This window comes from Nannospalax galili, unplaced genomic scaffold (genome assembly GCF_000622305.1).
Source record: "Nannospalax galili isolate Female #2095 unplaced genomic scaffold, S.galili_v1.0 scaffold278, whole genome shotgun sequence".
Classification (NCBI taxonomy): Eukaryota; Metazoa; Chordata; class Mammalia; order Rodentia; family Spalacidae; genus Nannospalax; species Nannospalax galili.
The window spans coordinates 1,032,837-1,054,510 of NW_008347536.1; the positions used below are offsets into that span (position 1 = coordinate 1,032,837).

The 21,674-nt window shown below is 39.4% G+C and overlaps 1 protein-coding gene across 1 annotated transcript in view; it reads left to right on the forward strand.

The window, feature by feature from the left end:
• Positions 1-1,239: 1,239 nt before the first annotated feature.
• The window catches only part of Rab38 (RAB38, member RAS oncogene family), an 81,708-nt gene continuing 61,273 nt past the window's right edge, over positions 1,240-21,674 (forward strand). The window contains exon 1 of the mRNA XM_008844129.3: positions 1,240-1,565. Within this exon, the coding sequence (XP_008842351.1) occupies positions 1,364-1,565 (202 nt within the window). The 5' untranslated portion in view covers positions 1,240-1,363. The remainder of the gene's footprint in view (positions 1,566-21,674) is intronic.

A 21,674-nucleotide genomic window follows, 5' to 3' on the forward strand; every position in this document is an offset into this window, starting at 1 on the left:
CCTTCTGTACAAGCCTGAGTTTAAATCTCCTTTCTGACATTTTCGTGTTACATGTGGACTTGGGAAGGTAGTGCTCAATCTTGCTTTCCTTTTTTATAGGGTGAACAAAATACCTCACTTCATAAAGACTTTGGAAAGATTAAATGAGGTCCAGTGAAAAGAGCTCCCTTCCCAGCACATTCAGGTACAAAAAAGCCCATTTTAGGTTGGAGTGCTTATCACCCACGCCTGCATGGCCCTCTTCTCACTTTCTGAAGCCCCCACTGAATTCTCACCTGCCTAGTAGGGCTGTCTCTGGCCTCTTTTAATAGCCAATCCAAACTGACTTTCCACACACCCTTTCCTACATTCCCTATGCATTTATCCCAGCCTGTCATTGCTTCTGCATCTCACAAGCATGGTGCAGGGTAGACACTTAATGTATGTTATTAAGTGAATGAGTAAGAAAAAAGGCTTTGACACAAGTTAAACCTAGGTTTGAATTTGACTTTTTCTTTACTATGTGATCCTGGGAACATGGTTGAGGTAGATCCAGTTCTTGGTTTTGTGGTTTGTAACATGGGACAAATAGTGCGCCACTTATTTTTAAGACTCCTGGGATGATTAGGAGCACATTATATAAACATTTGCTGTTAGTTACAACCTGTTCTCTAAACCGTCTCTCAGGCTAGCTCAGAGCCTTTAGGGTAGGAGACCAAAAATCCTAAAAGCCCTGGGGCCCTTGGGCTTAGACCTTTAACATTTGAATAGGAGAGAAAGGCTCAGAGTTCACGCCTTACAGCAGTTAAGAGATCTGCATTTCCATTTTAGTGACGCGGAGGTAAAGGAACTCAAACCGTTTGCTAAAGGTCATTCAACTCCAGGCACCTTGCAATACCCAAGTTGAAGTGTTTGGCCTCTACTGTGTTCCCACAACCTCTTCAAACTCTCACGGTGGTTATCAGGAGACCTGGATAATTTTTGACACTCCGTTCTCTCCCAGGCGAAACAGGCAATAACAACAAAACCCCAAACCCCTACACCTTACAAGTTTGTGCCCGGGAACAAGGCAAAAAAAAAAAAAAAAAAAAAAAAAAAAATCTCTGGGAATGTTGTAAAGAATTGTTCCAGAGCTGGAAAGAGCAATAACACGTGGGCCCCGTCGCGTCCGTCCGGGGAGTCGCTCCAGTCTCCTCCCATCTCCAAGACCTCGAAGTAGGAAGGAGGATCAACCCCTGGGGGAGGAGTTCCGCCCCACTGCCCCAGCCCGCCCGCCCGGACGCCTCGCCCTCCGCCCACATTGCGCTTGTGCCTAGGTCCCGTACCCAGCCCTGGCTGCTCTGGCTTCCCCGGGCAGGCTGGGCACTACCGGCCGGCCGCTAGGATGCAGGCCCGCCACAAGGAGCACCTGTACAAGCTGCTGGTGATCGGCGATCTGGGCGTGGGCAAGACCAGCATCATCAAGCGCTACGTGCACCAGAACTTCTCCTCGCACTACCGGGCCACCATAGGCGTGGACTTCGCGCTCAAGGTGCTGCACTGGGACCCGGACACCGTGGTGCGCCTGCAGCTATGGGACATTGCAGGTGAGCGGCGGGAAGGAGCACGCCGGGAGCGGGGTGGAGAGCCGCTTTTCCACTGGTTTTCTGCACCACGGCGGTGGCATGCAACTAAGAGGGAGACCCAGATTGCCAGAGCATGCCACTATTGTAAGGAACTTTTCCTGGTGGGTCGAAAACCTGTTTTCAAAGAAAAGAAGATACTTCGGTTGTTGTTGGTTTTGTTGCTTTTTAAAATCCTCTAGCTAAACTTCTAATGCATTGGCTTTCGGAAGCTCTGGGGCTCTGGCTGGAGCTGGTTCGCTAACTTTCTACCCGGACTTCTTCCAGAGCAGGCGGTCCCGGGGACCGCGGAGGCAGACTGCCTGCAGACGCATTCGATTCTCATGACCGTCCCTTCCAAGGGTGGGTAGGCCTGACCGGGCCTGGAGTGTCACATGTGGCGGTCATCCTTTGTGTAGAGGCTGACAGAGAGGAAGGGCCTGGGTGAGTTAAGGAACTGGGACAGTCTCAGCTAGCTGTAGTTTGCTGGGTCTCTTTTTTTTTTTTTTTTTTTTAAATTTAACTACTCAATTTATTCGAAATCCTATCACACTCTTTTCATCAGGCAGTAAAGTTTCACGTTGTTGACTTTGTATATATCAAGGACAACGTATCTCTCCCCATACAGTCTTCGTCTTGATCTTCTCTACCTTCCTTCATTCTGACTCTGTAGCCCATGTCTTAAAGGAGACCATTTTAGGACAACTTTTGTGTAAAGGCCTATGCCATTTGCCACATGATTTCCTGATTTGGTTCTAAAGTTTCCATTGAGCAAATGCATTTAAGAAACTTTTAAAAATAATGTTGGAAATCAGAATTTGACTTTGAAGCCTTGTACCAGGACTTAGCCTCAATGAATATTTAGCATACTCCAAGATTGAGTCCTCTGACTCAGGCTGCCTGCAACCTGGGCATGCCCAGCCCAGCCTCTTACTACAGATTCTGGCTCTACCACTTAGTCACTGGGTTGGGACATCCCTGCTAAGCAGCAGGAGGTTAGACAAAGAGAGCAGCTCAGGAAGCTTCCCTCTTAGAAGTTTTAAAGTTCTTTGAGATTCCCATGATCCACTTCAAATAGCTCCTCTTAATCTCTATTTCATGGTCTGTAGCAGCAGGAACCTCTTAGAAAGTGTTGGACCCAAAGTAGCCTATTGTTTTTTCAGAAAATACATTCATTTCAGCCAGTGCATTTGACTGGAAACATTTTGTCATGACTTGAAGTGAGAAAAATTTCTGAAAGGGCAGTTCTGATCTGGAGACTGGAGTGTCTCTGTAATCACGAGCTGCCAGGTCTTATGATAAAGCTCTTCGCCTGTGGACAGATTTATGGTTTGGAGTCTTTAGCAATTCTAGAAACACACGGGTTATCAGAAACATGATGATGTCATCAACAAGTATCTTATTGATCTGTATGTAAGTGTACCTGTGTCATACAATGCTTGTAGAGGCCAGAAGAGGGCATCAGAATCCCTGGAACCAGAGGTCTGGATGGTTGTTAGCCGCCATGTGGGTGCTGATTACTGAACCCAAGTTCTCTGCAAGAGCAGTCAGTGCTCTGAAGCACTGAGCCATCTCTTCAGCCCCTTAGTGAACTTTTCTTATAAAGAGTCTGTGTACTCTGTTGCTGCATATTTTACTGTTTGAAATCTCTTCTGGTTGCACAAAGTTTCCAGGATCTGGATTTAGAAATAGATTAGCATTTATTTCTTTTTATTTCTTATTTTTATTTTTTGGTCTCTTTGAGATAGGATCTCCCTGTTAGCCTGACACTCACAGAGATCAGCCTGACTCTGCTTCCCAAGTGCTGGTACTAAAGGCATGTATCACCATGCCTAGCAATAGCTTAGCATTTAAAAAGAGATGCAACTTTGACTAACCCTTCAAATCTAAGTAGCATTATGTTCCTAATCTTCTTATGTCTGTGAGTTTTAGTTTCCTTACCTAAACAGGAGAGAGAGAGGAGTAACAGTGATTCTGAACTCAAATCCCAGAGCAGAACACCTTCTGAATCTTGCTTTACTTCATATGTACTATGTAATCCTAAACAAGTTCTACAACCTTTTGTTTCAGTTTTCGTATCTGTAACCAGGGGGGATGCTTTGTTCTCCCCAATGAGAGAGGACAGTCAATAGTACAAGGCAGCGTGCCTACCACCTAGGAGCTCATCATGCCACAGATTTTTGAGCTACCAATTTTTATGCAAGAGGAACCCGATACACATGTGCTCATTAGGTCCTAATAAATTTCACTTCCTATATCATTCTGTCCCTGAATACCAGCACCATTTTTAGTCCTATCCATTTTGCAGATAAAGCAATTTGATTTCCAAGCTTGCTGTCAGAAGCAGTTTAACTCCCAGTCTTTGGAATGCTTTTTAAACCAAAGTTTCTGTGAAGGCTTTAATCATAGACGTGTAAGTAATTTAATCTGTGTAAGTAAGAAATCTGATGAACCTGAGGTCAATTCTATAGACAGGGTGCTATTCGACATCATTCTAATGCCCAGTGAAAATCTTTCTGGGAAAGCCTCAAGCTCAAAGACCCTGAACTGCATCAAAGCTGTGTGGGTGGCTAGGTCGGGAGAGGACAGCATGGCTGGAACATAAATGTTTCAAGATGTACAGGATCCTTATGGGTTATGAGTTTATATGAAATCCAGCCTGAACTGTCCACTCAGATTCTAGTTAGTCAAGAATACCTTCTAGCCTCTTCAAGTCACAGCCTGTGGTCTTCTTTCCCACAACTCTGGTCTGTAACTAAAGAAAAGGTAATGGAGATTAGTGTATTTGTTTTGAGAGGGTTCAGACTCTTGCTTTTCTGAGACAGGATCTCATGTGGCTCATCTGCCCTTGAACTCACTGAAAAGCCAAGAATGACCTCGAGCTTCTTATTTTCATGCTTCACCTCAAGTGCAGAGATTACAGATGATTGCCATCATACCTGCTTTATGCAACTCTGGGGATCAAATCCAGTGCCTTATACATGCTAGGCAAGACTCTACCAACTGTGTTATATCCCTAGCCTTGAAATTCATGATGAGATGGGAAGGGTCAGCCCTGGACCAGTAGGATGTTAGATATGCCCATTATAAAATAAATCTTTGCTCAGGTAGATTCTTCATGTTCATTTTGTTCAATGATGAGAGCGGGCCTAATTGTGCAAATATTTCCAATGGTGTATCTAGTAGTCACTTTGGCCATCTGTTTCTGAAATAAGATGACAAACCCCTCAAATCCCATAGAGAACAGAATTTGCCCCAGATCTGAGCAAGTCTACTACAAAGGAGTAGCTAGGTCAGCTCAGTGTTCAGAAGCTGCGTAAAGTCAGAAAAGTTAAGTTATTCTGCTCAAGGTGAACCTGCTGTCAGTGGAAGAGCAGAACTGGACCCATTCTGTCTGACTTCAAATCACTCTGTTCTTGAAGCCCACCAGCCTATGAATGCTTGATATACAGTTGGTTCATGGGGTTAGGTCCTTTCCTGTTTTGTTGGTAGGTGATCCTTGCCTTCTTCCTATTTCTAAAAGATTATTAAGATATTATTAGGTGCCACTATGAAGAAAAATGGAAAAAATAAATATTTGAAATCTATTTTTGAGGAATTGATTCTTGACTAATGTATGAATCTATATTTTTCCTTCTCTTTCTACATAGATCAACTAGGAAAGAAAAATAAATAAATAAAAGTTTATATTTGAGACTTTCTTTCTGATTATTCTGCAAATCCAGATACCATAGCTGCCACCACAGCACATTCAGAAATCTTTACAATTCTGTATAAAACTCTTGTACTTTGGGACACAGCTTCAGGAACTGAGAAAGTTAAGGAACTAGTAGCTACCGATTTTTGAGCATCAGTTCCTACAGTTGTCCTGAGAATTTGATTTCTCAGTAAACATCTGGTTATATGATAGTGCCAAAATTTAAAACATGCCTGTTGAATCTGGCCTCTAGGTTCCTAGCAGCTTTTCTCTATTTCTTTCATTTTAAAAGTACAGTATTTCAGATATATCTTAAATGTAATCAAAATTATGTAGATGGCAAAATGTAATATTTAAGCCGGGTGTGGTGGTGCATGCCTTTAATCCCAGCACTCGGGAGGCAAAGGCAGGCGGATCTCTGTGAGTTCAAGGCCAGCCTGGTCTACATGGTGAGTTCCAGGCCAGCTGGTGTTTCAGGGAAACCCTGTTTCAAAAAGACCGAAAAAAAAAAAAAAGTAATACTTGATATTGATCAAGTCATAAAAACTTGGTGGACCTCAGTTGCTCCACCTATAGAATATCAGGTGTTTGTTTTCCTGTGATACCACATGTTTATAAGATGTTATCTCCTTTGGTCTCTGTCGGCTTTAATATCATAGCCTCATTTTGACTGCAGTGTAGAAAATACATAACTTCCTTACTTGTAAGCCTTGTGATGTGCATGTTATTTATCCTCTGTGCCTTCCTTTCTTGTCTGTAAAATGGTGATAATCAAAGAACTTAGAGTTCTTATAAGAATAAATTAGTTAATTCATGTGTAGGTCTAGCACTTGAAGAATACATTATGTTCTTAATTCTTGTGATAAATACCACTATTGTACATTCCCTGCTTCTAGTGTTACTGAGGATGTATATAGAGAAGATAGTATCAACCTTATTCTGTTCTACAGAAAATCAAGAATTGGAGAAGCAAGGGACTTGCTTACGGATAGACATGAAAGAAAAGAGCAGAAATGGTATATTTATTGAATTAATGAGAGCATGTGTGTGTGTGTAAAATTGATGTCTGCCAGTCATCACAAAACTCAACTCTGAATTCAACAAGTACAATGCAAAGCAAATTATATTTACAGATAATTTAAAGATAATTTGCAGATAATTTCTTCCATGGACAGCTTTCACTGCAGAGCTCTGCTAAACTCTTCTAAATAACAAATGCCTCTGACAAGATCCAACTTATGACAACTTATGCTTTATTGTTTTCAAGGTGCTCTCAAGTTATGAAACTTGACTGAAGGAAGGATTTTGACTCTTCCATCTTTTTAATACCTATGTCTAAAGTAATTGTCTGATGAATTTTATCAGTGGGGTTTTAAGTGTCTTGGCAACAGGTCTAGATACATAGAAAAAGCTAACTTTGGAAAACCAATTTATCAAAGGAAACAAAATGCATTCAAGGATGGGTCCATCTCCTCTGGGCAGTGTGTTACCTTGTCACTATCCTGGCTAATTATTTTCTGATCACTATATGTAATGATATGCAGTGTGCTTACAGGTAAGCAATGTGTACAGTGAGCAAAAATGGAGAATTTTCAATACTGGGAAAGAAGTGATATGTAGGAAAGGATCGTGGGACCTGTTATAGAGCATTTGTTAGAGTTTGAATCTGTTTAAGATGTGTGAGCAATAGGCATGTGGAACATGCCATCAACTAGGGTGTGTTCTGACAGGAAAATAGGTGGCAGCTTTATCAAAGAATTCTGTCATTTGAAGGAAAGAGGATAGGAAAGAGTCGTTCTTATATATGTTATTGGGTTCTACACAATGTGAAGGGAAACAGGATAAGGAATCAGATATGACTTGATTTTGACCTCAAGAAGTTAAAAGTTTAGGGACTGGAGAGATGGCTCAGCAGTTAAGATCATTGGCTGCTCTTGCAGAGAACCCAGGTTTGATTCCCAACACCCATATGTCATCTAACAACCATCTGTAACTCTAGTTCCAGGGGATATGACACTCTCTTCTGACCTCCATGGGCATTTACCACAATACAGGCAATACACTCATACACATAAAGCAAAAATAATAAATAAATATTGTAAAAAAAGTTCAAAGTGTAGTGGGCCTCATGACATGACAGGAAGCCATCTGTAAGAGTGACTGACACATATTGATATACATAACTTCAAAATACTCTTGTGGTGCAAAGTGAATCCTGGCTACACCATACCTTTCCACTATTTGAGACTAAACTTGTAGAGGAAGTTGGGCAAAGCCCAAGTTAACTTATTTCCTATGCTTGTAACCTATCTCTGTGCTTTTATCTGACAGAGGCTCAAACTTTATACAAATTACTCTAAAACTGTCTATAACTTTGGTTTTATATAAACTTACCTTTGCTATTCCATCTTCCTGCTGGCCATGTACTTTATAATTTCTTTGCATATTGGTTGCTCAATAAAATTTAACTTTTCTAGGCCCGAGGTTTGACATTAGAGTCATTGCTCATTTGAAAAAGTTTTGAGAATAGTTGTCTTGTAAGTTTAAAACTTTTTTTCCTCCCTCTTCTGACAATTCACTTTGGAAGATACTGCAAAGTTTTTAAAGTATTGGGAATCCCTTTTATTTCTTAGCCTATGATCCCAAGGTAGACATTTCCAAAGGGAAATGGTCATCCTACTGCTTTTAGGATGAGAACTAGATATATTACATCCAAGGAAGATTCTCATCTCTATGCTGTTCTATTAGAGTGGTTTGCTTCAACTTGGCAACGTCAAGTCTTAGACTCTCTCTTGCTGTTTCAAATAATTGTTTCACCCTTTCCTTGAGATACTTAAAAATTTTAACTTTCACTATTTTCTTCCTTCTTTTATTCTTCATTACTAGACAACAACCAAATGATATTTTTCCCACTTTGTAAAATAATAATTATTATGCTTTTGAGTAACCATGATTTGCTCACCACTCCTCTGGGACCTCATAGAAGCTTCCACATGTTTTCAGTATGGAATTCTCAGCAACCGTGTCAGCCTAGTGCCCTTGTCTACTTTTTTTTAAGCTGTGGTTCAGCCTCATGTTCAGAATTAAAGGCTCACCTTTTTACCATGAAGTTCAAGGCTTTTTATTCATCAACATCATCTCCTACATCTGCCATTGTTGACCATATCAGGCATCTCACACTATTCCCCACTGTGTGATAGCTCTCACAGTTGCTTCTATGTCGAAGTACTTTTTCCTCTTTTTCTTAGCCAACTCCTATAGATCCTCCATCATTCTATCCATGCCATCTATTGACTCCATATGACGGGAGCATGCTACCATTTCTCTGATCACATAATATTCTATACCTAGCCCAGCTTAGAAGTCTTCTACTCTTGTATTAGAACCTTTTTTTTTTTTTAAATCTAAACAGTATCTCTAGGTCCTAACATAGTACTTTGCACATAGTTGTTCAGTGAATATTTTTATAATAAAAACCTTTCTAATCAGCCATTGCATCATTGCCTGTGTTCTAAGATACAGCATTGATCTTAAAATTTTGTTATTAAAAATAGATTTACTAACTCAATTGTGCTCATAAGTAAAAGGCCAGAATTCAATAAGCATTAGAATATTAAAATAATTTAGAATTGGGATTTATGGTAACCAGTTTCCTTAAGGAGGCACTCTATTATTTAACATAAAAACTGGGGAATGACATTAAATATGATTTTTTTTTAAAAAAAGCTTTGATTCTTCATTTAATAAAGTCCCCATAATTTGAGTAAAATCTTCTTTGGGGGTCAAGTGATAAAACTGTCTCCTTTGTGATTTTTAGTATGTGAAATAATTTGTGGAAAGTAATTTTATAAAGCTACAACCCTGGCATTCATCCAAACCACACCAGTCATTTTAGAGACAAGAAAGCTATGATTTGGAGGGAGGTAGCATTGGTTTCTGGGATTTCTCTTATTAATGGTAGAACTAGCTTTCTAGTTTATTATTGATGGGGTTTGAAGATTTAACAACTTCTTTATAAAACCAGATATCTGATGCTGTCTTAAGCACTGAGGTTCAAAGGTTACGAAAGTGGGTAGACATGTAGCCCTGTAGAAATTCTTGCAGTAGAGAAGGATCCACATTTCAGTTCCAGACATCTGTGTGTGTGTGTGTGTGTGTGTGTGTGTGTTGTGTACTTGGGATTGCGAACCCAAGGCTTTGTAAATGCTACCACTGAGCTCTATCGCCAGCCTCTCTAGCAGTTTTAGTATTCCCACACACCATCCAGGGTGATGCTTACATTTCAGTCATATAAACTCCTTGGTGTTCCTTACTCAGTCCCATGTTTGGTCTCTGTATGCCTCTGCTCCAGTTCTTCCAGGAGATTTATGCACTCCCCTCTGTTTCCACATACTCTAATTCTAATATTTGACTCATTTGAAAACCAACTCCCCTACAAAGACTTCTCCATTGTTTCCAATCAGTGGTAATGTCTTCCTCATTTAAGTCCTGTGTAATTTTAAAAACATTCCCCTTTAATACTTCTCCCATTAAGCCTTGTATTAAAGTTATTTGTACCTGTCTAGATATCCTTTGCAAGTTTCAGCACACCCTGTTGTGCGTTGTGTGGTAATAATTTAATAAAATAATTGTAGTCAGAAAAGAAGTAGAGAAAAAGTGCTAAGCAGGAGGATGTATGTGCTGGATAGCTTTAGTGTCAACTAAACACCTAGGCAGAGGGAGCCTTACTTCGGCAATTGCCTTCATTGGACTGGCCTGTGGCCATATGACCATGTCTGTGGGGTATTTTCTTTGTTTTTGAGTGATGTGGGAGGGCCCAGCCCCCTGGTCGAAGTGTCACCCCTGGGCTGGTGTTCCTGTATTGTATAAGAAAGCAGGTTGAGCACAGGCCAGGGGAACAAGCCAGTAAACGGAGTTCCTCCATGGCCTGTGCTTCAGCTCCTGCCTCTAGGTTCCTTCCCTGAGCTCATAGTGTGGGCTCCCTAAGTTATAAACTGTGACTCAGGAGATGTAAGATAAAATAAACCCTTTCCTCCCCAAGTTGGTATTGGTCAGAGTGTTTTATCATAGCAATGGAGAAACAAACTAGAACAGAGGATGTCTTAGTTATTTTCCTGTTGCCAAAATAAAATATTCTGACAAAAACAAGTTAAGAGAAAAAAGGTTTATTCTGGCTCACCGTTCAAGAGTATAGTCCATCATGGCAGGAAAGTCAAGGTGGCAGGATCTTGAAGCAACTGAAAACATTATATTTACTATCAGAAAGTAGCGAGGGATGAATGCATGTGTGGTAGTTCCTGACTAGCTTTCTCCATTTTATACTGTCCAGGATCCCCATGCAGGAGACCATTGGTCCGTCCACAGTTAAGATGGGTCTTCACACATCAATTAACATTATCAAGATAACCCCCCACAAGCCCGCCTAGAGGCCCATCTCCCAGGTGATTCTGTATTCTGTCAGGTTGAGAAATAGCATTAGCCATCACAGAGGACAACCCAGCCAAGGCTTAATTTTGGAAGCAAGAGATAATGAATTTAAAAGAGTGAATAGTTTTAAATGTTTTATCTTTTTCCTTGAGTCTACAGTTTTTGTAGTTTGTATTATATTGATATATTATTTAACCTTTGTTCCTTGTAATTTGTATTTGAATTTAACTTTTAATTAGTTTACCAGTCTTGCACAAAATTGCTCCCTCAGGAAGAATGATGAACTTACTTTTTTGTGTATTTCCTCAGTCTATGTGAACAGGGAGTATGGAAGATTCCAAAAGATTTCAGTCCAGTTCGAAGGGAGAAGTCCAGACAAGTTGATTTAAAGTACTTGTTGAGTTAAGTTGTCCTCTGCAACATATGTGCTATTGTGACCACTACTTATTGAGGGTTAGGCATATTTGTTTGTTTGGTTGATTGGTTTTGAGACAGGATCTCCATGTAGCCTCAGCTTCTCTGGAACTTACTATGTAGACCAGGCTAGATTTGATCTCACAGAGTGCTGGGTTTAAAGGTATATGCCACTATGCCCTGCTGTTCATTCATCTTTTAAGAGACTCTAAAAAATGCATCCCCAGCTCTGGATCACCTAAGCCACTGCTCCTATTCCCCTGAGAAATGTGAACCAAGCCTCCCCCACAGCCGTGATTCTGTTATTTTCTCTACAAGTAAAGCTCTTGCCTTATACTGGAATGAACATAAGTTTGTTAATGTATTTTGATTTAAAAAAAATAACCAGAAAATTCTGGATAACCCTTAAACGAAGGCTTACAATAAGAATTATGCATCAATAACAATGATTTTCTTTAAAATAAAATGATACTGTTCACTGATTTCAAAATATTTTGGTTCGAAAGAAGGTATTTATGTTTATAAAACCAGTATAAAAGCAAAATTTAAATTTCAAACAATGTTTTGTGGAACACGAGTATATGTAAGAAATAGCTTCTCCACACATTTGTTTCCCTTGAAAGCTTAGATGTTTAGTACTGGTTAGTTTAAATGCATTGACAAGTAAGCTGTATGTAAACACTAGTATTATTATTGTTGAATCTGGGTCCTGTATTTATACATGTTCTGAATTTGATATTCCAGTATCTATCTATTCTAGTTCAATATAACTATTTTAAGGGACCAGTATAAAATCTGGTTTTAAATCTCACGTGGATCCCACAGCACATTTGCAGCTCAGTCTCCAATTATTTGCCTCAGCTCTGGGTGGCAGTGAATTCCTGCAAGTGTTGTATTAGGGAATTGATACAGGGCTGTGGAGAGGGAATCTGGTAGTGGCACAGACATTACAAGAAGAGTGGGTTACATCATTAGCCCTGACCTTCTCCTGGAACTTCTGGCTCATATTTCTCCAACTACCTATGTAATATATATATCTTCACAGAAATCTCAAATTTAACATATCAGAATGCTGACTTACTTCCTGCCACTGAACCCCACATACCAAACCTGTACTTGCTGAAGCCATCTCCATCTCTGCTAGTGGTAAAACCATTCCTTCCTTGGGGCTCTAAGAGTCATGCTTGAATCATCCCTCTAGCTCCATCTCCAAATGTATCCAGACAACAACCAATCTCCACGACAACTCCTTTGTTCAAATAACTATCTCTTGCCAATTATTGCAGTACCTTCCTAACAGGTCTCTCCAGTCCAGCCTTGACTCCCACAAATCATTCCTCAACACAGCAGCCATAGCTATCCATGATTCTTGCCTGCTTGCAATTCTTTGTGTTTCCCCTCTTGCCCAGAATTAAAGACTACATCCATACTGTTGGCAAGCTGGACCTTCCGATTTCACTGCCTTGTGCTTCTGCTTTGATCGTTTCTGTCCTTCCCAAAGACTTGTCAGACTCATTTGTGACTCAGCATCTTTTCATGTACCATCCATTCTCTCTGTTTAAAATCATCTCCAAAATATTCATAGAATCTAATATAATACTTTACCTCATTTTGGTCTTTACTTAAATGATAGCCCCCCTCCCCCCGCTTTTTTTTTTTTTTTAATTTCATGTACCTGAGTGTATTGCCTGCATGTAGGTAAGTGTACCCACATTATGCACTGCCGAAGGAGTTCAGAAGAGGGCATCAGATCCCTGCAACTGTAGTCAAGGATGGTTGTTAGCTACCATGTGGGTTCTGGGGTCCTCTGCAAGAGCAGCCAGTGTTCTTAACCACTGGCCATCTCTCTAGTGCCCTGAAATGAGATCCTTTTATGGCAGCTTTCCTATGTACCATGTTTAATTCTGCCCCTACCCTCAGAATAGTCTTTTCTCTATTTCTGCTTTTTTTTTCCTTCCTAAACATTAAAAAAAATTATTTGTATTACATGTATGAGCGTTTTACCTGGTATATGCAGGTGCACCATTGTGTGAAATGCTTGCAGAGGCCAGAAGAGGGTGTCAGATCCCCTGGAACTGAAGTTACAGATAGTTGTTAGCTACCGTGTGGGTGCTGGGAACCAAACCTAGGTTTGCTTCAAGAACAACCAGTGCTCTAAGCCACTGAGCCATCTTTTTAGCCCTTCCATAACATTTTTTAAAACCAGATAGATAGTGTTCTTTACATTTTACTTACTTTTATATTTGCTGTTCATCTCTAACAATCTCTAACTGTTAGAACTGATCCTGGAAAATTATAGATACTTGAATTTCTTTCTTAAATAATAAGGTGATTTTTTTCAGTGCACGTGGAATGACAGTGATGAATTGCTGCAGGCAGGACAGATGCTTTTGAGCTAGGTGAGCCTGTAAGTGTCCACTGGAAGGAAGCCAAGGGACCATGGACATGTGGGCTTCTTTCCTGTAACTGTGACAAATATCAGAGAAAAGTGTCTTAAGAAAGCAAGGTTTATTTGACCATTGAAGAAGTGGTGGGGAGATGTAGAAGGAGAGATGGAAATGGTGAGAAAGGGAGAGAGGAGAAAAGACTTAATACTCCTGGTACAAGGTGACTTTCTTCCTCCCAGCAGGCCCTACTTCCTAATAGTACATTCAGTATGAAGTTATCAGTGGACTGATGAAGGTAGCATCCTCAAGATCCAGTCCCCTTTCAGCAGCCCTACAAGCTAGGGACCAAGCACATGAGTCTTTTGGGAGATACTTCATACCCAAATCGCAGTAAAGGTATCCTCCCTTTACTCAGCGCAGGGACCTCAGTGAACTAAGTGTACAGAGTGTGGTGCTTGTCATGTGGGGGATAGAAATTGGTCATGATTGTGGAGTAGCTGATGGTGTTTTAAGGGAGTGAGTATTACACAAGATCGGTACTATAATTTTTGTCTAGATGATGAAAGGTAGTGATTGACTGATACAATTCTGTCACTGGTTAATAAGAGAAAGCAGTGAAGATAAAAGAGACTCAAGCCACTGCCAGAGGATCGGCTAGGCTCCTAAAAACTCAAGAAAATTTTGCCCAGCAGGATGTCAGCCTGACCTGTCCTATTATATAGATTTCCCTAAACCTACAGAACAAGCTTGCTCTATTGAAAGTTCAGTGTTTTGTTTTGTTTTGTTTTGTTTTCTTTCTTCTAAATTACAGCACCAACCATATAATTTGGTTATTTTTCTTCCAGGATGTTCTGCAAGACCTGTATTTACTTTTGATTTTGTATTGACTCCAGCTTTTCACACATCATTCTTACAGATATAGAACACATTGGTGACATTTTAGATCTTAAGATTGGTCCATGTCACCCAAACATGTATTATTTTGAGTAAGTTGATTACAAAGGATTATATTTTAAGAATGAAAATGGTTACAAAAGCATAACATTCCAGTCGCAAACTCATTACAACAGACATACATAGCCCTGCTAGAATAATGCTGATTTTCTCCTCTAATGAGCACCTATTAATTACTTACAAGAATGACAGTTGAATATAAAGCAGGTATTCCAGCATGCAGCAGTGGCTTGTGATGATGTGTTTCAGAGAAAAAAAGAAACTTTAATTTCAGTTTATTTTCATCACAGTCTCTTGAGCTCTTAGCAAAAGGTGAAGAAATAGCTCTCAAGTTTTACAACATCAAAACATGACCAACCTGCTCTCCAAGATTTTCAGTGGCACAATAGAAGTAGAAGCATGAACACACACCATGATAAGTGGTAATGATGTTGACTAAAGACAGTGTTGTGGGGCTGAGGAGGTGGCACAGTGGGAGCGAGTGCTTGCTGTGCAAACATGAGGACCTAAGATTAAATCTTTACCACTTACATAAAAGCTGACTAAGGTCAATTAGGAAGATGAGTGTAGCTGGGTCACGGAACACATTGAAAGAAGTGAGATGAATTTGTAAAAGTAGTTGGGAACAAAAGATATAGAGGCTTATATTACAGTGTTCATGAAAATCTGTTTTTCTTAAGTATATATGAATCATTAAACAGCTAAAACAGCACACAGTAATGGTAATAATGACCTTTTCTAAGCAGATTATAATAAAAATTGGAGTGAGAAGACTAGAGCATCCATTAATACCACCTAGAGAGCATGTCATAATGCAGATTTCTGGGACCAACACAAAACCACCATCACAGTAGGAGTTGAATAGTATACTGCAATGGGGATGCTATAATATACTTTAGGTGTTTCTTAATGCTACCAGATAGAAACTGTTGGAAGATCCATATAACCACATTTATACTTGCATATATTTATATTAATACCCGGGTGGAGAGAAAGCGATAAGGAGCAATAAGGGACTTGTCATTGGTTAGGGGATGGTCAGTGGGGCTATACTGAGCAGTGGTAATGCTGATGGATAGGAGGTGGCAAAGTTAAAAGCCACTTAAGGAAGTAGAATTTTGGAAAGACTTAGAGAAGTTTGGATGAGAGAATACAGTGTGCTGGAAGACAGCCTAATGGCTTATTCTGGGTAGTTGTCAGTGATGCTGTGAACCAGATTGGCAGACACAGGAGGAATAGGATTCAAGATGTAGGAACAGGAGGTAGGTGGTCACCTTGCATCTGCATTCAGGACGCAGAGAATGATTAATGCCACTACTCAGCTAATTATCTCCTTTTAACTTTGTTCAGGACCCCAGTCCATGTAGTGGTGCTGCCCACAGTTAAGATTGTTCTTCCCACCTCAGCCTAATCTAGATACTTCCTCACAGGCATCCCTCCTAGGTGATTCTAGATCCTGTGAAGTTGACAATGTTAACCATCACACCTCCCTAAGGAAGTGGGGATTCCTAAAAGCAGTAATGAATGTAAGTAAACTGAGGCTCATAATGGTAAAGGGACTAAGTCAAAAACTAGTAGTTGAGGGTCAGTGTGATACAAGAGTATGCCTAATTTAACAGACAACCTCCTGTGCTTCTGCTATTGTTTTCATACCTGTCTAGGAGACTCTCTGCTTGACTGTGCTTACTGAGAGTCTCTACAGGGTACAAATACACATTTTGGCTGTGATGTTATATATTTTAGCTAAGCTCGTGATACCAAAGGAACCATTTCAGACTGTTAGGAAAGTGAGCCAAGGTTTGACTCCGTCTTAGAAAGGTGAGCAAGAAGAGGCCTTAGAGATCAGCCATATCAAGTTAATTTAACACAGAAGAAAACAGGGAGGAAGGGAGGGAGGGAGGGAGGGAGAGACAGAGACAGAGACACACACAGAGACATACACAGGAAAAAAACCCATTTGTTTAAGGCTGCCAGTGATTAAAATGAAGACCTATGTCTTCTGGCCCTTTAATGCGTTTTGCCATTTCACACCCCTCAAAGCTGGGAGCAGAATTATAAGCCATGTCCACACTACCGTGGAGCATGTTTAGGGGCTATGAGAGAAGTGTGTCACATGGTGAACTGAGTCGTCTTCAGTGCAAGCATCCAGTCTGAGTCTCCTTGGTTCAGGAGTTCCTCGCGGCAAAACCCTACTTATTAACAGGATGAAGTTCGTTAGCTGTTCAGTAAATGTGTGTTCAGTGGGTGCTGTCATGCCAGAGGTGTTTTTGGGGTTACAGCGTTTTCATTTTTTTGTTTGTTGTAAATTTACTCGGGATAAGTTGGACAGGTCTTTATTATGCCCCAAAGTAGGCATTACTAGGGGTCACATGATTCTCACTCGTTTCAATAAGAAATGACAGAGAAGGATGTCAGCTGACAGAGGAAGGATATGATGTGAGCACGTGAGCACCAGAAATGCTCTGATCTGAATGTGACCCCTTGCTGGAATGCAGAAATACAAACTTTCCCAGTGGGCTGGCCCAGTGACCTCCATATACAAAGGTCTCTTTCTAACAACAAGCTGTCTTCTTGTTTCTGACTGACCATTGCAAATACTCCCAAATTCTCTCACACACACATCCACTCTCCTTTTTGAATCTTGATCAGGTTATAAGACTATATATTGCTTTTCACATAGTCTTAAGATGATACTCAGCCAGATGTTAAAATGTAAAATCTTTATTCTTGGGAGTCATTTACTTTGCTGTGAAAACCTTTGGACAAGCAAATTAGTGCATAACCCATGACTTTGCCCTTCATCCGATTAGATCTCAAAAGAGATCATAAGACATCCCTCAAAAAGCCTAGAGGTCCTCAGAGTTCTGAAGGATCACAGAAAACTTTTTTCTCCCCTTTTGTCCTGAAATGTCATGACTCAGTCTAAACAGTATCAAAGAAGATCATTATTTATATCAGGCATAAAAAATGAAAATCGTTAAGTTCATTTGGGAAAAAATGAAAGTTCATCTGTGGGTTGTATGTCATATGAAGAACGTATACCCTTTTCCTTCATTGACTAGATGACTATGGGAGAGTTTAAATGTTTCTGTGGTACAGCCTGTGTAGGAAATATTTTTGGATTGTCATGTGCTGGTCCTGATGAAATGTTGCTTTGCACTGATACATGCTTGAGCCCCGAGATCAGATACTAGGACCGGCACCACTGGCCTTCATTCCGTTTCACTGGGAATCATCAACCCTTCAGCCTGCAAATGCCAACATAAAAATAATCTACAGAACTTTCATTTCTTTATATAAAACTGAATCTTGTGTTCAAGATTTATTTTATTAACATTTTATATTTAAAGTGTTTCTAGAGGTCCTGTTGACTTGCAGCTTCCCAGACGCACTTCTTTTCCAGTATTCTGTTCTTCCTAAGAGAAATGATATGTATTTAGTTTTGTTTTAACTTAAATAATTTGATATTACTAACATAATTTACCAATCTAATTAAAAAACATTTGTCTCATTACATATTTCTGTGTTTAGGGTTCATAAAGTCTGTCCATTCCTGTCTTTAGTAACACTAGTAGAAGTAATAAGAGATAATACGATTTTATTCGCATTTGTGTTTTAGCTGAAATTTTGCCATAAACTCTGATCTGAAACTCTGGTTTCAGAACCTACATCATACTTTTATTATGTTTTTAACATATTAAAGAAAGGGATGGAGCCCTCAAATTTTGGCTAGTTCTGAGGTACTTTGTTGAACACTTAGTGTATGCTAATGCATTCCATTCCATGATAAATTGGGTTCCATATTTTTATAGACATTTTCCAGATGAGGAGGGCTTAATTGAAAATGTCTAAGAAACTCACCAACACTCATTTAGAAGATTGTCGGAGTAAAACTGATTACAGATGACTACAGCTAAATTCGAAAACCAATTTTCATTATTTAAAAGAAAAATTATTTGCTGCAATGTCAGAGCTATTTCCTTATCCAGTGGATTACAGACTACTTGAGAGTAGAGACCCTCTAGTTCGCTGTTGTGTTCTGGGGACATAGACTACAGACTGGCACGCATTCTACAGGTGTCCAGGGAGCATATGTAAAATTGAATTGAACTGGCTGCTTCTGAAACATAAATCTTCAGTTGAGAGAGTACAAGAATGTAGCTTAGAAGCTGAAAGTAGTTGATGTTAGCAAGTAGATGTGGATGGATTCAGACAGCTGAGGTTTAAACTCTGACTTTGTAAGCTTACCATCTGTTTAGTTTGAGCAGGCTATGTAGCCTCACTAAGTTTTGTCATTTTAAAAACTTAGCAGAGTGTAGCTCTGTGGTAGAGTGCTTGCCTAGAACTCAGGAGACTCTGGATTTGATCCTAATCACAATGATAATAATAATAACAATAGTAATGAGAAGAAACTGAAAATGAGGATCATATATGAAATCACAGTTCTGATGTATAGTGAATGTACAGAATATATTAGATCACCTCATTGGAAGTAGATTTTGAATATCCCTTTAACATACTACATAATTGAGTTGTTAATCAGTCTTCGCACTAAAATGCAAACTCCAGAACCACAGAGATTTTCATGATGTTGTTATTGTATACCAAAAGTTCAGAATACTGTTGTCCAGCACAATGCCCTGTGCTGATTCAAAGTCTGTATTGGTATCATCTGTTGCAGTAGCCACTAGTCACATGTGGTTATTAAACAAATTTACTCTTTTAAATTATATTTTAAAATTTACACAAAGTAATGGGTTTTATTATTGCATTTTCATATTCATTGTGTTTCTGTTGATCTTCCTGCACCCCCTCACTGTCTGGGCTCTTGCTGGTCTCCTTTCTCCACTCAGTACCCCTCTTCTTTACGTCACTTGTATTCTGTTACTCTCTAACCTTCTCTTGAGACCTTTTCCACTTTCATGGTCATTTTTCTAGTTCTATGACCTATATTCCACTCAACACACAAATATATAAATTAAAATCCAGCATATGAGAGAAACATAGTGAGTGGTATTTGGTAGTATTTATCTTTCTGAGTCTGGGACACTTCACTTAACACAATCATTTCCAATTCTATCCATTTTCCTCTCCATGTCATGATTTCAGTTTTCTCTATGGCTGAATAAGATTCACACACACGCACGCACACACACACACACACACACACACACACACATATACATATACCTCACATTTTTCTTATCCATTCATCTGTTGATGGACAGTTAGGCTGGTTTCATTTCTTAGCTATTGTGACTATTGCAGCAATATACATGGATATGCAGGTATCTGTGAGGTGGATGTAGAATCTTTTGGGTATATATCCAGAAGTTTTATAGAGACAAATATAATGGTTTTATTTTTATATTTTGATGATTTCTTTATTGGCTGTACCAATGTACATTCTTACCAGCAATGAATGAGAATTCCTATTTTTCCCATATCCTCACCAACAAATTTTACCTTTGTTTTCTTGATGTTAGCCATTATGACTGGGGTGATAACTAAGGATGTTGCACACTTTGTAATGTGGTTTTTCTGAGAACTGTTGGTTCAGTGCATTAGTCCATTATTGACTGGCCGATTTGGGGTGTTTGTCATTCTTTTTATGTTCCAGATATCCAGCCCTGTGTGAAACATCTGGCAAAGCTTACCTCCAAATCTATAGGTAGTCTCTTCTCTCTACTGATAGTTTCCTTTCTTGTGCAGAAGCTTTTTAATTTCATGTAATTCCATTGGTCAGTTCCTGGGATTATTTCCTGTGCTATTGCTGTCTTTTTCAAAAGGCTCTTGTCTATGCCTGTATATTGAAATATTTTCCCTGTATTTTTCTCCAGAAGTTTCAGGATTTCAGGTTTTATTTTTAGAAAACATTTTATTTATTATTTTTATTTTTTTTTTATGTGTATGAGTGTTTTGCCCTCATATATGTAGGTGCGCTCATGTCACACAAAACCTGCAGAGGCCAGAAGAGGGTGTCAGATCCCCTAACTGGAGTTACAGATGTTTGTTAGTCACCATGTGAGTGCTGGGAATCAAACCCAGGTCCTCTGGAAGAATAGCTAATATTCTTGAGCCATCTCTCCAGCCCCCATTTCAGGTTTTATATTAAGGGTTTTGATGCATTTTTTAATTGACATGTGAGCAGAATGAGAGAGATAGATCTGCTACTTTATTCTTCTGTATGTAGGGATCCAGTTTTCCTCACACCATTTCCTAAATAAGCTGCCATTTTCCCATGTTTGCTTTGAACAGTTTTGTCAAAAAATAGGGGGGTATAGCTGTTTGAGTTTATGTCTGGGTCCTCTAAGCTATTCTGGCCTAAACATCTCTTCTAATGCCACTACCTTGTTCTTTGTCACTTTGGCTCTGGGGCCTATTTTGAGATCAGGAATTGTGATACCTGCAGCCCTTTGCACTTTGCATTGCTTTGACTATTCAGGGTTTTTTATATTTCTTTATGAATTTTAGGATTGTTTTTCCTGATTACATGAAAAAATATCATTGGAATTCGGATGAAGTTCCATTGAATCTATAGATATAGATATAGCTATTCTCACATTATTAATTCACCAGTCCATGAGCAGGGAAGGTATGTCCAACGTCTAGTGTTTCCTTCAGTTTCTTCTTCAGAGTCTTAAAATTTTCATGGTAGCAGTCTATCACCTCTTTAGTTCTATATGTGGATGCTACTGTGACTGGGATACATTTCTTAATTGCTTTTCCACCAAGTTCTTTATTGGGATATAGAAAACTACTGATTTTCTATTCTGCATCTTTTTAAAGTTATTTATCAGGTCTAAGAGTTTTCTGGTGGAATCTGTAGGGTTATGTAGAATGAGTTTGGTAGCCTTCCTTCTCTTTCCTTTTTATGGGACACTTTGAGAAGTTTTGGTATTAGCTCTTTCTCAAAACTTTGGTAGAATTCAGGAGTAAATATCTCTGGTCCTGAGCTTTCTTTGTGGGGAGACAAAATTTAAATTATTGCTTCAATCTCATTGTTTCTTATGGATGTACTTAAGTTGTTTCTATTTTCTTGTTCTAACTTTGGTAGATCATATGTGTTTAGGATTTATACATTTCTTCTAAATGTTCCAGCTAATTCAAAGTATATCCTAATGAGCCCCATGATTTCGTTAGAAATTGTTCTAACAACTCCCTTTTCATCTCTAATTCTCTCTCTCTCTCTCTCCCTCCCTCTCTCTCTGTTTA